The sequence below is a fragment of the Dendrobates tinctorius genome, unplaced genomic scaffold, assembly GCF_039654945.1.
Source record: "Dendrobates tinctorius isolate UK_male_01 unplaced genomic scaffold, ASM3965494v1 ptg000004l, whole genome shotgun sequence".
Lineage (NCBI taxonomy): Eukaryota > Metazoa > Chordata > Amphibia > Anura > Dendrobatidae > Dendrobates > Dendrobates tinctorius.
The window spans coordinates 1192479-1209170 of record NW_027361672.1 but is presented as its reverse complement, the minus strand read 5'-3'; the positions used below and the strand labels follow the sequence as shown (position 1 = coordinate 1209170).

The window sequence follows — 16692 nt, the reverse complement described above, 5'->3', positions numbered from 1 at the left end:
CCTTTTTTCTGAACAGTGAAAAATCTTAAATCATTATCAGGTTATCTCAGTATATGTTTGTAAATCACTCAACTCATTATCACTTGAGCAGTTACACAAAAATGTTAAATGCTTTGTATCCCCATACTATGCCCTAATGATCTAGTAGGTTATGATCCAGACAGGCTAGTTTGTTTAAAAAAAAAAAAAACCCACAAACTATTATTAGTCTCCTTAGAAGATAAACCCTACAACATATAAGAATTACACATAGGAGCAGTAAGCCAAGAGTAAGCAAAATAGTAGTGTAGGTGTTTGATGAATAGTTCTAGTGCAGAAGAGTTTCTATGAACCACTCCTGGTTCTTTATGAAGTAGTAAGTGTGACCCAGATAGCAAGGCACAGAACACAATAATAATTTTCCATGACTTTTACAACAGTTCTAGGTAAAATCAAGTTACCCTTTTTCAGTCTGTTCAACTACTGGCTCCTTTTCTTGACAGACGTGTTCAGGGTGCCAGGTCCTTTTGCATGCAGAACAGAATTTCACATGGCAAACATGGCAGTCCACCGACACAGGCAAACCAGAGTCACCCAGCTCAATTTGGCACACCGTTTGGCAGTCTGCAGTAGGGCACCATGTTCGGCAAGGGTCAAGGTGAACTTCTGAAATAGCCAAAAAAGAGGCTTTTAGATTATACCATGTAAATATAATTTTTATCCTATTCTTTGAGAGATTGACAGCAGCATTTAAGGGGTTTACAGCAGCGAGTGGAACTCCACTCTGAACACTCCAGCATCTTCAGGGTATGATCCGGGCTCATCTCCTGAGCCCACTCTACACACCTATACCTGGGGTGTAAATGTTAAGCAAATGGTAATTTTCAGATGAAGACAGATTCCCTTGAATAATAGGAGGCGACTCGATATAATCAATTAGAGCAGTGGTATTAGTTGTGGGAAAAACCTCAGTCAGGAAGTCCCTTGTTTGATGACATTTGTTTAACTCCTTCCTGACATCCGACGTACTATCCCGTCCATGGGACCCGGGCCCCTATGCCCATGGACGGGATAGTACGTCTACTGCGATCAGCGGCGCCCACGTGGTGAGCGCCGCTGATCGCGGCCGGGTGTCAGCTGATTATCACAACTGACACCCGGCACTATGTGTCAGGGGCGGTCACGGACCGCCCCCGACACGTTAACCCCTTGCACACCGCGATCAAACATGATCGCGGTGTACCGGGAGTTAAAGGGAAGCATCGGCAGGGAGGGGGCTCCCTCCGTGCTTCCCTGAGCCCCCCACGGCAGAGCAATGTGCAGCTCTGCTGCGGGGGACTGCTTTCCTCCAGGCCCCCGAATCCAAGATGGCGACGGGGGACTTCGGGGGCCTGGAGGAAGCTGGCTTCCTCAGTGCCTGCAAAGCGCAGGCAAGAGGAAGTCTTCTTCAATGCCTGTGACAGATTGCTGATCTGTCACAGTGATCTGTGATGTGACAGATCAGCGATCTGTCACAGGACAGTGATGTCCCACCTGGGACTATGTAATAAAGTAAAAAAAAAAAAAAAAAGTAAAAATAAATTTAAAAAAAAAAAAAAAAAAATCGCCAAATAAATTAGTAAAAAAAAAAATATTCCCCAATAAATTCATTTTTTGAAAATAAAAAAAAAAACCAAAACAATAAAAGTACACATATTATGTATCGCCGCGTCCGTAACAACCTGCCCTATAAAACTGTCCCATTAGTTAACCCCTTTAGCGAACCCCTTAAAAAATAAAACACGAAGCAAAAAAATAATTTATTATCATACCGCCAAACAAAAAGTGTAATAACGCGCGATCAAAAAGACGCATATAAATATCCATGGTACCGCTGAAAACGTCATCTTGTCCCGCAAAAAACGAGCTGCCACACAGCATCATCAGTGAAAAAATAAAAAAGTTATAGCTCGCAGAATAAAGCGATGCAAAAATAATTATTTTTTATATAAAAGTTTTCATTGCATAAAACCGACAAAACATAAAAAAACGACCTAAATGAGGTATCGCTGTAACCGTACTGACCCGAAGAATAAAACCGCTTTATCAATTTTACCGCACGCGGAACGGTGTAAACGCACTCCCCCAAAAGAAATTCATGAAACGCTGGTTTTTGTTCATTCTGCGTCCCAAAAATCGGAATAAAAAGCGATCAAAAAATGTCACGTGCCCGAAAATGGTACCAATAAAAATGTCAACTCGTCCCGCAAAAAATGAGACCTCACATGACTCGGTGGGTCAGAATACGGAAAAATTAGAGCTCTCAATATGTGGTGATGCAAAAACTATTTTTACAATAAAAAGCGTCTTTTAGCGTGCGACAGCTGCCAAAAATAAAAACCGCCATAAATCGTAAATCAAACCCCCCGTTATCACCCCCTTAGTTAGGGAAAAATAATAAAATTAAAAAAATGTATTTATTTCCATTTTTGGGTTAGGGCTAGGGTTAGGGCTAGTGTTAGGGCTAGGGGTGTGTTGGGGTTCGGGTTGGAGTTAGAATTGGGGGTTTCCACTGTTTGGGCACATCAGGGGCTCTCCAAATGCAACATTGCGTCTGATCTCAATTCCAGCCAATTCTGCGTTGAAAAAGTCATATGGTGCTCCTTCCCTTCCAAGCTCTGCCATGCGCCCAAACAGTGTTTTACCACCACATGTAGGGTATCAGCCTACTCAGGACAAATTGCAAAACAATTTTTGGGGTCCAATTTCTCCTGTTACCCTTAGGAAAATAAAAAATTGGGGGCAAAAATATTTTTGTGGAAAAAAATGATTTTTTATTTTCACGTCCGAGCGTTATAAACTTCTGTGAAGCACTTGGGGGTTCAAAGTGCTCACCACACATCTAGATAAGTTCCGTGGGGGGGTCTAGTGTCCAAAATGGGGTCACTTGTTGGGAGTTTCAATAGTTTAGGTAAATCAGGGGCTCTCCAAACGCACATGACACCCGCAGACCATTCCATCAAAGTCTGCATTCCAAAACGTCACTACTTCCCTTCCGAGCCCTGACATGTGTCCATACAGTAGTTTTCTCCCACATATGGGGTGTCAGCGTACTCAGGACAAATTGAACAACAACTTTTGGGGTTCAATTTCTCCTGTTACCCTTGGGAAAATAAAAAAATTGGGGACTAATTGATCATGTTTGTGGAAAAAATACGATTTTTTTATTTTCATGCCCTGGCATTATAAACTTCTGTGAAGCCCTTGGGGGTTCAAAGTGCTCACCTCACATCTAGATAAGTTCCTTAGGGGGTCTAGTTTTCAAAATGGGGTCATTTGTGGGGGGTTTCCACTGTTTAGGTACATTAGGGGCTCTCCAAAGGCAACATGACACCCGCAGACCATTCCACCAATGTCTGCATTCCAAAACGTCACTACTTCCCTTCCGATCCCCAACGTGTGTCCATACAGTAGTTTTCTCCCACACATGGGGTATCAGCATACTCAGGACAAATTGGACAACAACTTTTGGGGTCCAATTTCTCCTGTTACCCTTGGGAAAATAAAAAAATGGTGACTAAAAGATCATGTTTGTGGAAAAAATACGAAATTTTTATTTTCACGCCCGGGCGTTATAAACTTCTGTGAAGCACTGGGGGGTTCAAAGTGCTCACCACACATCTAGATAAGTTCCTTAGGGGGTCTAGTTTCCAAAATGGTGTCATTTGTGGGGGGTTTCCACTGTTTTGGTACATCAGGGGTTTTCCAATCGCGACATGATGTCCGATCTCAATTCCAGCCAAAAACGTCAAATGGCGCCGCTTCCCTTCCGAGCTCTGCCATGCGCCCAAATAGTTGTTTACCCCCACATGTGGGGTATCAGCATACTCAGGACAAATTGCACAATAACTTTTAGGGTCCCGTTACCCTTGGGAAAATAAAAATTGGGGTGAAAAGATCATTTTTGTGGAAAAAATATGATTTTTTAATTGTACCGCTGTACGTTATAAACTTCTGTAAAGCCCTTGTGGGTTCAACGTTCTCACCACATATCTAGATAAGTTCCTTTGGTGGGGTCTAGTTTCCAAAATGGGGTTACTTGTAGGGGCTTTCCACTGTTTAGGTACATCAGGGACTCTCCAAACGTGACATGGCGTCCGATCTGAATTCCAGCCAATTTTGCATTGAAATAGTCAAACGGCGCTCCTTCCATTCTGAGCTCTGCCATGCGCCGAAACAGTCGTTCCCCCCCACAAATCAGGTATCAGCGTACTCAGGACAAATTGCACAATAACTTTTGCAGTCCAATTTCTCCTGTTACCCTTGGTAAAATAAAAAAAGTTGAACCTGAATTATTTTTTTTGTGAAAAAAGTTAGATGTTCATTTTTTTTAAATATTCAAAAAAACTCCTGTGACGCACCTAAAGGGTTAATAAACTTCTTGAATGTGGTTTTGAGCACCTTAAGGGGTGCAGTTTTTAGAAAATACCCAAAAGTGACATCATTCTATCATATAGACCCCTCAAAGTGGCTTCAAATGTGATGTGGTCCTAAAAATAAAATGGTGTTGTAAAAATGAGAAATCGCTGGTCAACTTTTAACCCTTATAACTTCCTAACAAAAAAAAATTTTGGTTCCAAAATTGTGCTGATGTAAAGTAAACATGTGGGAAATGTTAGTTATTAAGTTTTTTGTGTGCCGTATCTCTGTGATTTAAGCGCATAAAAATTCAAAGTTGGAAAATTGCGAAATTTTCAAAATTTTTGCCAAATTTCCGTTTTTTTCACAAATAAACGCAAGTTATTTGAATGAAATTTTACCACTAACATGAAGTACAATATGTCACGATAAAACAATGTCAGAATCACCGGGATCCATAGAAGCGTTCCAGAGTTATGATCTCATAAAGGTACAGTGGTCAGAATTGTAAAAATTGGCCCGGTCATGAACGTGCAAACCACCCTTGGGGGTGAAGGGGATAAACTCCAGCCATTTTACAATTTGGCCCATAGGATTGTCATGCCAAAATTGGGACTGTTGGCAAGTAGAGCTACTCGAAAAAAAAGGAGCTGGGAGAATCCACTGGTAGACAAACAGAAGAGGCCCCTGTGCAAGAACAATATATAGACCCTTTGCAGTCCCATAGCTCATCATAATGCACAATTTCACCTGCTATGGAGGTAGAAATGGGCCCATTCACCTTTTGGGCCTCTGTACAGTTGCACCAATGATCTGTTCCCTCCTGGGACAATCAATTTGCCTATTTTCATTGTAAATTTGCACAAAGAAGAATCCCATGTAGTAGAAAATAACTGGTCAGTGCATTTTTATAATTAGATTAGAAATAGGAGGGAGAAAGCGTGCTCACTCTTAGTCAGGCATTTGTAGTCTACTTTGTACAGAATATAGTTATTTTAATCAGCCATGTAATAATATTTTCCAGTGTATTATGCAAAACAGAAGAGGGATGCTGCTTCTTGCAAATTGAGTACATACACACAAAGAAAGAAGAAGCCATACAGAGGGAAAACAGAAAGCGTAAGATAACTTGAGTTACATAATTTATGCTCTTTGTATTGCTCTGCACTGGCTATCCTAGTGAAAGACTATTCAGGGTAGCTAGCAGCTTCACTTCTCAAGCTGTGCCGTAATACATCGGAAAATCACCTTACACTAGTAATAATATAACACGCAGCAAGGGTCAGGGCTTATTCGGCAAGCTATAGCGCTTATCGAATAAGCTGCAGAGGGAACCCGGATGCATGGAGCGCTCCCGATGATCAGCTGTTCGGTGCCACAGCTGCATGTGTCGCAGCTGTGTGATAGTCACAACACATGCATGGAGAACCCAAGAAACAGTCTTTCCATACATGTGTCATCATTACTGTCACACTGCCGCCACACATGCAGCTGCGGAGCAGAACAGCTGATCAGTCAGAGCGATCCATTAAGGCTCTGTTGTAGTAATATATATATATATATATATATATATATATATATATATATATATATATATATATATATATATATATATATATATATATACACACATACATACATATACATATACATACATATATACACACACATACACACACACGTGTTTTATGGGCTAAATATACTCTGGATTTTTTTTATTTCAACAAGATTCATTTAGATTTACATCCAATTTTCTGTTCTTAGACGATCCTTTACCGTGATCACTAAGCATAGACTTGCTAGGAGCATGTGAGAGATTAGATTTTAACGATTTTGTCTGCACATAATATTTATTGCTTTACCTACACAACAGGTGAATAATATAGTGACCATTTTGTCTCTTCATTGCATACATGCCTCGTCTTATGTAACACACAGTACAATGCAGTATAGAGTTGAATGAAATCTATAAGATCAATCCTCCCAAGTCACATACAGTGGAATTTAAAAGTTTGGACATCCCTGGTCAAAACTACTGTTATTGTGAAAAGTTCAACATGTTGAAAATGAAATGAACTCTAAAAAGGCCTAAATTTAAAGATGACATTTCCTTTGTATCTTAGGACAAGGTGGCATACTGTTATGAATGAGTCACCGGAGGAGGAAAAAAAAATATAAGCCAAGTCCAGAAAACCGGAGAGGTTGGTAGCTAGCGGATTGCAGACCCCTGATCCTATTCACAACAAATAACAGTAGCCGTGGGGTGTTCCTACGGTAGTCCTAGACACCTCGTTCACAGCCGGAGAACTAAATAAACCTAAAGAAAGAAAGGGGAAATCTAAACTGCCCCAGAGCAGACCCCAAAGCAATAGACAGCCCCCAACATGTATTGACGGTGAAAACAGATGAAAACACAAACACAGACAGAAAGACAGGCTGAGCAAACGATGGGGCCCTCACTAACTAGATAGGACATGAAAGAAAAGCAACTGTCTGCAATCACGCAAAAACCCTGCCAAAAATAATGTCCAACACGTCTGATAGAAAAGGCCCTGAAGTCACTAGACTTCAAAATCACTATATCAGCACTCAGGTATATTCTGAAAACAGAGCAAAGAGATCAACTGATCAGAGACAAAAATCGAGTTCAGCCAGTCCCAACCAGGGCTGGCTGAACACAAAACACTAAGTAAACCAGACAAAATCTCATGGAACAATAGCAGAGCAAAAACTTAGCTTTAGTAGACAGGATTAAACTGGAGGCCAGAGCTCAGAGGAGAGCGGATCACCAGCAACCCAGCAGGGCGTCGGCGGCCTTATATCCACTCAGAGATTCCGGATGTCCAATCACACTCCACCTATTCAGATGACAGGTTTTTCCCATCCAAATCAATTTCACTACCTCCTTTCACCAGCAGAGGGAGTTCATTGGACATCAAAGGTGAAGGAGAAAATGAGCTCATAACAGAATACCTTAATTAGCCTGTTATAGGTGTGGCTTGTTCACATCATCGTTAGGAAAGGTCAGGTAATGCAAATTTCCCAGCGTTCTAAAAATCCTGTCTCGTCTAACTATGTCCCAAAAAACAGCAGCCATGAGTTCTTCTAAGCAGCTGCCTAGCATTCTGGAAAAGAAAATGGTGGAAGCCCACAAAGCAGGAGAAGGCTATAAGAAGATAGCTAAGCGTTTTCAAGTTGCCCTGTCCTCAGTTCCAAATGTAAATAAGAAGTGTCAGTTAACAGGAACAGTGGAGGTCCAGATAAGGTCTGGAAGACCAAACAAAACTTCTGTGAGCTGCTTGTAGGATTGCTAGAAGCGAATGAGAACCCCCTCTTGACTGCAAAAGACCTGCAGGAAGATTTAGCTGACTCTGAAGTAGTGTTCTACTGTTCAGATACACCTGCACAAATATGGTATTCATGGAAGCGTCACTAGAAGAAAACCTCTCCTGTGTCCTCACCATGAAATTCAGCAACAGAAGTATGCCAAAGAACATCTAAACAAGCTTGATGCATCTTGGAAACAAGTGCTGTGGACTGATTAGGTTAAAATAGACTCTTTGGCCACAATGAGATCAGGAATCTCACATAATGGGAAGAATTTTCCAAAGACGAATGGATGAAAATTCCTCAAACAAGACTTGAAAGACTCTTGGCTGGCTACAAAAAAAAGTTTATAAGCCGTGATACTTTCAAAAAGGGGGTGCTATTAGGTACTAGCTATGTAGGGTGCCAAAACTTTTGCATCAACCCATTTTCCGTTTTGGAATTTTTAAAATGTAAAAATATTAAATACATCTCTCTTTCTTTTGCCTAACACACATAGGGAATGTGTCATCTTTAACTTTAGGTATTTTAGATCTCATTTCACCTTCAACTTGCTAAACTATTGACAAAAACAGTAATTGTTTTTGGGGTGTCTAAACTTTGCATGTCACTGTATATAGGTATGCAGCTTGGAAATCTAAATCCAATGACACCTTTATATCCTCTGTTGCTTCATATTGAAGAAATTAGAAATTTTCAAATATACACTGAGGTAATAAGTGCTCTGGAAGTTACAAAGCACTTCCTGAGCCTCTGCCCGAGATGGTTTCCCCACCCACATCAGCATCTTTAGCTTGACTTAGGGCTCACTCTATGTGCGATTTCAGGCTTCAGCAAATAAGTCCTACAGTGAGCCTATCAATCAGGTTAAAAGAAGTTGGTGGTGGGCAGAGAAACAACTTAGGTTTAGGCAGACACTTGGGAAATGCTCTGTCACTCCCAGAGCATTTAATGCCTCATTTGCATATGAATGAAAACACTGATTTCTGGGGAAGTCAGCAAGAGATAGACGATATAGAAGTTTGTATGGATTTACATTTCAAAGATCTGCATGTCCATACGTGCAATTTTGGAGGGGTTAATCTTAGCGACAGATTCTCATTTAAAGATAGCTATGATATCCACTCTGATGGAATACTTAAAGGGAACCTGTCACCCCCCCAGGCATTTTTAAGTTAAAGAGCCACCTTGTGCAGCACTAATGCTGCATTCTGTCAAGGTGGCTCTTATTTAGCATCCCTTCTACCGCAGAAATAATCGTTTATAAAATTGGTCAGACATACCTGAATTTTGACCGGGGGGGCAGGTCTTTCCCCCTCTGACACCGGCACCTCACATCCATCATTCATTTCATCCTTCTGTCTTTGCTCCGCCTCCTCTGTGTTCAATTCCAAATGCTGGCGCCTGCCTTGTAATATATTTTCTTGGGCATGCGCAGTTAGCGCTGCCCATTCTCTCACATCACTTCATAGCCTGGCTATCGCGCCTGCATGGACGCGCTGCCAGAGACCCCGCCTCGCAGTCGCTTATGATTTATTCACACTGCAGGGCTGGGAATCTTGGGCATGCACAGTAGTTCTCTGCGGCTTTCATGCCCAAGATTCCCAGCCCCGCAGTGTGAATAAATCATAAGCGACTGTTGGGCGGGATCTCTGGCAGCGCGTCCACGCAGGCGCGATAGCCAGGCCATGAAGTTAAGTGAGAGAACAGGTGTGAAGGGTTAAAACTAAAATCAGAGCTGAAGTTTCATTTTCTCCATTTTTGTTGCTTTAAGATACATTTTTGTAATTGGGGTAAAATTTCAGGCTGTCATGAAACCAGACTGTTCCTCATCAGGTGCAAGATAAGGGACCCAGGGGTGTATTACTCTGAACAATATGCCATTATACTACTTTCTATGCTATTTGGATACGGACAAATATGTAGTTTCCGGTTTTCTTGCAATATTATTGGCTTATAAAGTGAAGCATTACCATGATGCTATTGGTAGTTGAGAACTTTCCAAGATATTACAAAAGAAGAGACTAAAATAAACGGGACTAGTGATCTGTCTTGATCCTCCCGTACAGAGACCCCCGTCTCCGTGTGGTCATTCTGAGATGCTAGCAACACTCTGTGGAATAATTTGGAAATCACTGGATCAACCATGAAGGGTTAATTTAATCCTCTCTCTATCAGCTGGCGCCCAACATGGGGCCGCCTCTGCCCCCGGAGGACAACAAGACAAAGGACCCTCGGAGCGGACACAGGTGCTGGAAAATTGGGACTGATCTTCCCCCACGACAACCACAGTAAGTTGGCAGTTATACTGTTCAGACTGGCCCGTTGGTGTGGTTTTCCTGTGTCTGTTGCTGCAAAGAGGATCTGAGGTTTGTCCATGATGGTGGGGTGATTCTTGGGTGGAATCATAGGTGTGTATATATATATATATATATATATATATATATATATATATATATATATATATATATATATATATATATATATATATATATATATATATATATATATATATATGCAAAAAAGTATTTAGTCAGTCAGCAATAGTGCAAGTTCCACCACTTAAAAAGATGAGAGGCGTCTGTAATTTACATCATAGGTAGACCTCAACTATCGGAGACAAACTGAGAAAAAAAATCCAGAAAATCACATTGTCTGTTTTTTTTCATTTTATTTGCATATTATGGTGGAAAATAAGTATTTGGTCAGAAACAAGCAATCAAGATTTCTGGCTCTCACAGACCTGTAACTTCTTCTTTAAGAGTCTCCTCTTTCCTCCACTCATTACCTGTAGTAATGGCACCTGTGTAAACTTGTTATCAGTATAAAAAGACACCTGTGCACACCCTCAAACAGTCTGACTCCAAACTCCACTATGGTGAAGACCAAAGAGCTGTCAAAGGACACCAGAAACAAAATTGTAGCCCTGCACCAGGCTGGGAAGACTGAATCTGCAATAGCCAACCAGCTTGGAGTGAAGAAATCAACTGTGGGAGCAATAATTAGAAAATGGAAGACATACAAGACCACTGATAATCTCCCTCGATCTGGTGCTCCACGCAAAATCCCACCCCGTGGGGTCAGAATGATCACAAGAACGGTGAGCAAAAATCCCAGAACCACGCGGGGGGACCTAGTGAATGAACTGCAGAGAGCTGGGACCAATGTAACAAGGCCTACCATAAGTAACACACTATGCCACTATGGACTCAGATCCTGCAGTGCCAGAGGTGTCCCACTGCTTAAGCCTGTACATGTCCGGGCCCGTCTGAAGTTTGCTAGAGAGCATTTGGATGATCCAGAGGAGTTTTGGGAGAATGTCCTATGGTCTGATGAAACCAAACTGGAACTGTTTGGTAGAAACACAACTTGTCGTGTTTGGAGGAAAAAGAATACTGAGTTGCATCCATCAAACACCATACCTACTGTAAAGCATGGTGGTGGAAACATCATGCTTTGGGGCTGTTTCTCTGCAAAGGGGCCAGGACGACTGATCCAGGTACATGAAAGAATGAATGGGGCCATGTATCGTGAGATTTTGAGTGCAAACCTCCTTCCATCAGCAAGGGCATTGAAGATGAAACGTGGCTGGGTCTTTCAACATGACAATGATCCAAAGCACACCGCCAGGGCAACGAAGGAGTGGCTTCGTAAGAAGCATTTCAAGGTCCTGGAGTGGCCTAGCCAGTCTCCAGATCTCAACCCTATAGAAAACCTTTGGAGGGAGTTGAAAGTCCATGTTGCCAAGCGAAAAGCCAAAAACATCACTGCTCTAGAGGAGATCTGCATGGAGGAATGGGCCAACATACCAACAACAGTGTGTGGCAACCTTGTGAAGACTTACAGAAAACGTTTGACCTCTGTCATTGCCAACAAAGGATATATCACAAAGTATTGAGATGAAATTTTGTTTCTGACCAAATACTTATTTTCCACCATAATATGCAAATAAAATGAAAAAAAAAACAGACAATGTGATTTTCTGGATTTTTTTTTCTCAGTTTGTCTCCCATAGTTGAGGTCTACCTATGATGTAAATTACAGACGCCTCTCATCTTTTTAAGTGGTGGAACTTGCACTATTGCTGACTGACTAAATACTTTTTTGCCCCACTGTGTATATATATATATATATATATATATATATATATATATATATATATATATATATATATATATCCAGAGGGATAGTCTGAGACGCCCTCCTCCTTTCACTGAGTACCACGTTGAATTTTGGGCACCCCAGGGGGGGATTATTGACCCAGTGGAACAGAGACTGATACGGCCGCCAGTACTGTGCACAACTGAAGTGAGGATATTTAGCTCTAAAAGAGAGAATCCGTGGAAGGAAAAGAAGAATTTTGTGGCTTGGCACATGAATTGTGTGACAAAGGTGTTAGGAAGAACAGAGGAAGTAAATTCTGATTGTTTCTGTTACTGCTATGTTGAAGAAGAAAAATTGTCTATTATGACAGGGACTGGATGTTTTGTGGTTCAAGAAAGTGACTGTGGTGTGAGGAATTGATTAAGAAGGAACTGAGATTGAGACTAATGTGTCAGGCAGACAAATAGTTAAAAGTGATGATTTGAAAGAAGAGGTCTCCCAGCTAGATAAGGTCCCTCCCCAGGAAATCAAGCCTCTCCACCCGACTGTAAGCTCTGTGCCCCTTAACCTCAAGGCACCAATATATCCTGGACTATCAAAGCAGCCCCAACCCTATGATCCTGCCGGGTGGATTTGTGCTGTATGCGGAGTTACTAATCCTCAGTGGAGAGAGGTCTGTTACATTTGTACAAGGATAGCGGGAGTAGCAGCCCCCACCTTTCCTTTGTTAAACGCTGACGGTACCTATTATCCGCCGCCAGCCTCAGTCCCCGTTATGACTAATATTGTTAGTGGTTATGAGTATCCACCCCCTTTACCCCATCCCAAATAGACACCCTTTGCAATCAATTACCCGATCCAGAGACTTCCCCCATGGTTTTCTACAGGCAAATGGCAGCAAATCGAGAGGAATGTGCCGACTCCGGACGATGCATTAAAGTAGAAAAAAAAGTTCCCAGAAGAAAATCAACCTGCTCCCTATCAGCAGAAGGAAAAAAAAAAAAGCAAGCTAGCAGCCAGCAGCTGCTCCAGTAATCCCAGCTCCCCCTCCCACATCGCCCCCACCGCAGCACGTTCACACACAGCAAACCCCAGACCCTCCCTGCCAATTCTTGTCTGCAATGCTGGCACTGTGGCCGACACACTTTCAGACGGATTGTCATACCCCCGCTGTTTTAATCGGAGTAGATGGCAGACCCAATAAACATACTTTGACAAACCCCATCCCTGTGGGACCCTTCCCTGAGGTTACTGCTCAGTTTGTAATCTCTCCCACATGTCCAGTAAATTTACTGGGGGCAGATTTATTATCACAGTTCCGCTCCAGAATACAATTCCAAGATGATGGTCAGATGGTTCTTACATTACATAAACCCTATGTAGATGAAAACAGTGAGGAAATCTGTATTTTGCATGCCCTTCCCACAGTTATGCTACAAGGAGCCCAAAACAGTCCCAACCAGTTTGCAAAAAAAAAAAAAAAAAAAATATGAGCAAGTGTCTTTTGCCATTGCCGCCACTGTTAGCCTCCTCAAGCATCTGGCAGCACTGAACTGTCGGGTTTCGGCCTCGAGACTTCAGTTCTGCCTTGGTCAAGTGATATTCTTGGGTCACTGTCTCCTTCAAGGTGTCAGAAACCTCACAGAAGAAAGAAAAATAGCTGTCAACTCCTTTCCTTTCCCAAAAGATGAAGCTGAACTCCAGCGTTTTCTTGGACTATATATTTATTGTTGTCAGTGGATACCGGATGCATCCCGCATAATGCAACCTCTTTACAATGCCTTGAAAGACGGTATAATGAATTATAAGGAAAGATGGCAGTGATGAGGATTACCTCCAACATGATTGCTCCCAATTTCTGATAGAAGAAACAGCTATTCCATCAAATGTCAGTGAGAATTCACTCCCAAATCCTGATCTGGTGTTATACACGGATGGTTCAAGATATGCTGACGAGTTTGGTAGATTCCACACGGGATATGCTGTTACCAGAGGACACTGTTGTGCACGCAGCTGCTCTCCCGCCCTTACAGTCAGCACAAGAAGCAGAACTCCAGGCTCTGTCTACTGCATGTACTTTGGCCAAGAACAAGAAGGCTAATATATACACGGACTCACGGTATGCATTTGGTATTGCTCACAATTTTGGGGCTCTATGGGCCAATCGAGGGTTTATTACTACTGCCGGAACCCCAGTGAAAAATGCTGAAGCTGTTAAAACCCTCATGGACTCGATCATATTACCTACTCAGGTGGCCATTATCAAAGTTAAGGCGCACGGTCCTAGGAACAGTCCACAGACTGTTGGCAACGCATTTGCGGATATGCAAGCGAAAGCCGCCGCTCTTTTACCCATTGAACCAACCATACCAACTATGGTGACCACACGCTCTCAGCGTAAATAGTAACAAGAAGCATTGACCCTACAAGAACCTGATGATCTACAAAAGACTGAAGTTTTCTGTCGGACCCTGCAAGACTGCTTAATGACGATGCAGAGAATGTCTCCAAAGGAAGAGGTGAAGCAATGGAAGACTGATGGGGCACGTATGGATAATGGTCTCTGGAAAAAGGACCAACTTGTGTATCTCCCTAAGTGGATGTACCCTGCTATTGCCACATGGGCCTACACATTGAGGAAAGAATCAGGCCCTCGCACTGGTGCAAAAATTCTACTGGGTCCCGGGAATTTCCACAGTTTTGACAGCGCTCAACCGTGCCTGTAATATCTGTCAGACCTGCAATCCCGGTCAACTTCAACGTGTACCCCCGAAGTATCCTGCTAAGCCCGACTATTCTTTCCAAAGGCTCCAGGTGGACCATATCACGTTGCCCAAGTCTGGAAGGTATGAATACTGTTTGGTTGTTGTTGACATGTTCTCCAGTTGGCCGGAAGCATTCCCTGTTACCAACATGACTGCAAAAACCACAGCGAAGAAACTGGTGATGGAAGTTATATGCAGATATGGGGTTCCAGAAGTTGTTGAAAGTGAGCAAGGTCCTGCCTTTTTTTCTCATGTGTACCAAGAAGTTCTGACAATGCTTGGATCCATACTCCGTACCACCCACAATCCAGTGGGAAAATTGAGAGGCTGAACGGCACACTGAAGGGACAATTGACCAAAATGATGCAGGAGACTACAGCTCCATGGCCAGAGCTCCTACCCATTGTACTATACCACATTCATACTACACCTATTGCAAAATATGGTTTGTTCCCATATGAAAAATTGTTTGGTGCTAGGCCCCCAATTGCAAATTTCCAGCCTCAGCAGTTATCAGAAGAAACTGACCGTGCTGTTCAATGTGTTATTCATCTTAGTAAAAATCTTGCTAACACCCATGCTCTATTTTCCTCTTCTCTTCTAGATTCAGCAGAAACTGACATCTGTTATAACCTGAAGCCTGGTGATTTGGTAGTCGTGAAAAGGTATGTCAGGAAGCACGGACTAGAACCCTTGTATGACGGTCCCCATCAAGTTCTCCTCATCACTCAACAAGTCAATAGCAAATAAAGGGGGCATAATGTTTTGGTTTTTCGCATTTTTCATATTATCATTGGTAGAAGTTAAAAGTTAAAGTTAGAAGATATTCAGAGACTCAGAGATCAATATGATAAAGACAATGATCGTAATAAGGACAGTTGGTGGTCAGACACCTTCTCCTTTTTCAATCCAGCCAATTGGTTTAAGGGAATTGGGGGCTGGATAGCTGGGATCTTACAAAGCTTGTTACACATTGCTGCCTGTATCCTTGTTGTATATATGATACTAAAACTTGTTCTTTGGTGTATTTCTGTATGTATTAGGAAATTCTGCACTAAAGACAGCTAATCATGATACCAAAGGCGGGACGGCGGCACGGTGGCTCAGTGGTTAGCCGAATCCCACCAAGGACAACATCTGCAAGGAGTTTGGATGTTCTCCCCGTGTTTGCGTGGGTTTCCTCCGGGTACTCCGGTTTCCTCCCACATTCTAAAGACATACTGATAGGGAATTTAGATTGTAATTATAGTGATTATAATATGTGCAAACTGTAAAGCGCTGCGGAATATGTTAGCGCTATATAAAAATAAAGATTATTATTAAAGGCGTCGTTGCCCCTGCTCTTCTCTGCACCGATCTCAAACGGCTACTTGATGAAGATGTTGAAGCCAAGCACATGGCTACCTACAAAAGATCTCCACCACCGTTATCAAAAATCGTTATTCGTGAATTGCAGTATACAGGGGGGACGGGTGCGCCGCGACAGCCAAGACTGGTAACACGGCATCAGTCATGTGAAGACTAGTACCCCTCAAGCTGTTAGATTGGGATAGCACCTCTGATGCTGCATATGTGTTAAAAATTTATCTAGGGGGGATTGTGAAGAGTTAAAACTAAAATCAGAGCTGAAGTTTCATTTTCTCCATTCTCTGAAGGTTTCGTTTCTCCATTTTTGTTGCTTTAAAATACATTTTTGTAATTGGGGTAAAAGTTCAGGCTGTCATGAAACCAGACCGTTCCTCATCAGGTGCAAGATAAGGGACCCGGGGGTGTATTACGCTGAAGAATATGCCATTATACTACTTTCTATGCTATTTGGATCCGGACATATATGTAGTTTCCGGTTTTCTTGCAATATTACTGGCTTATAAAGTGAAGCATTACCATGATGCTATTGGTAGTTGAGAACTTTGCATAATTAAGCAAGATATTATAAAAGAAGTGACTAAAATAAACGGGACTAGTGATCTGTCTTGATCCTCCCGCACAGAGACCCCCATCTCCGTGTGGTCATTCTGAGTTGCTAGCAACACTCTGTAGAATAATTTGGAAATCACTGGATCAACCATGAAGGGTTAATTTAATCCTCTCCCCATCAGCGGCAGCGCTAACTGCGCAT

At 42.2% G+C, this 16692-nt stretch overlaps 1 protein-coding gene across 2 annotated transcripts in view; it reads right to left on the bottom strand.

Annotated features, from left to right (window-relative positions):
- RNF144B (ring finger protein 144B) overlaps positions 1-16692 on the bottom strand; it is a 123314-nt gene that overhangs the window by 22442 nt on the left and 84180 nt on the right. For both annotated transcript variants that reach the window (XM_073566107.1, XM_073566106.1), the window contains exon 5: positions 441-645. In XM_073566107.1, coding sequence (XP_073422208.1) covers positions 441-645 — 205 coding nt within the window. The remainder of the gene's footprint in view (positions 1-440; positions 646-16692) is intronic.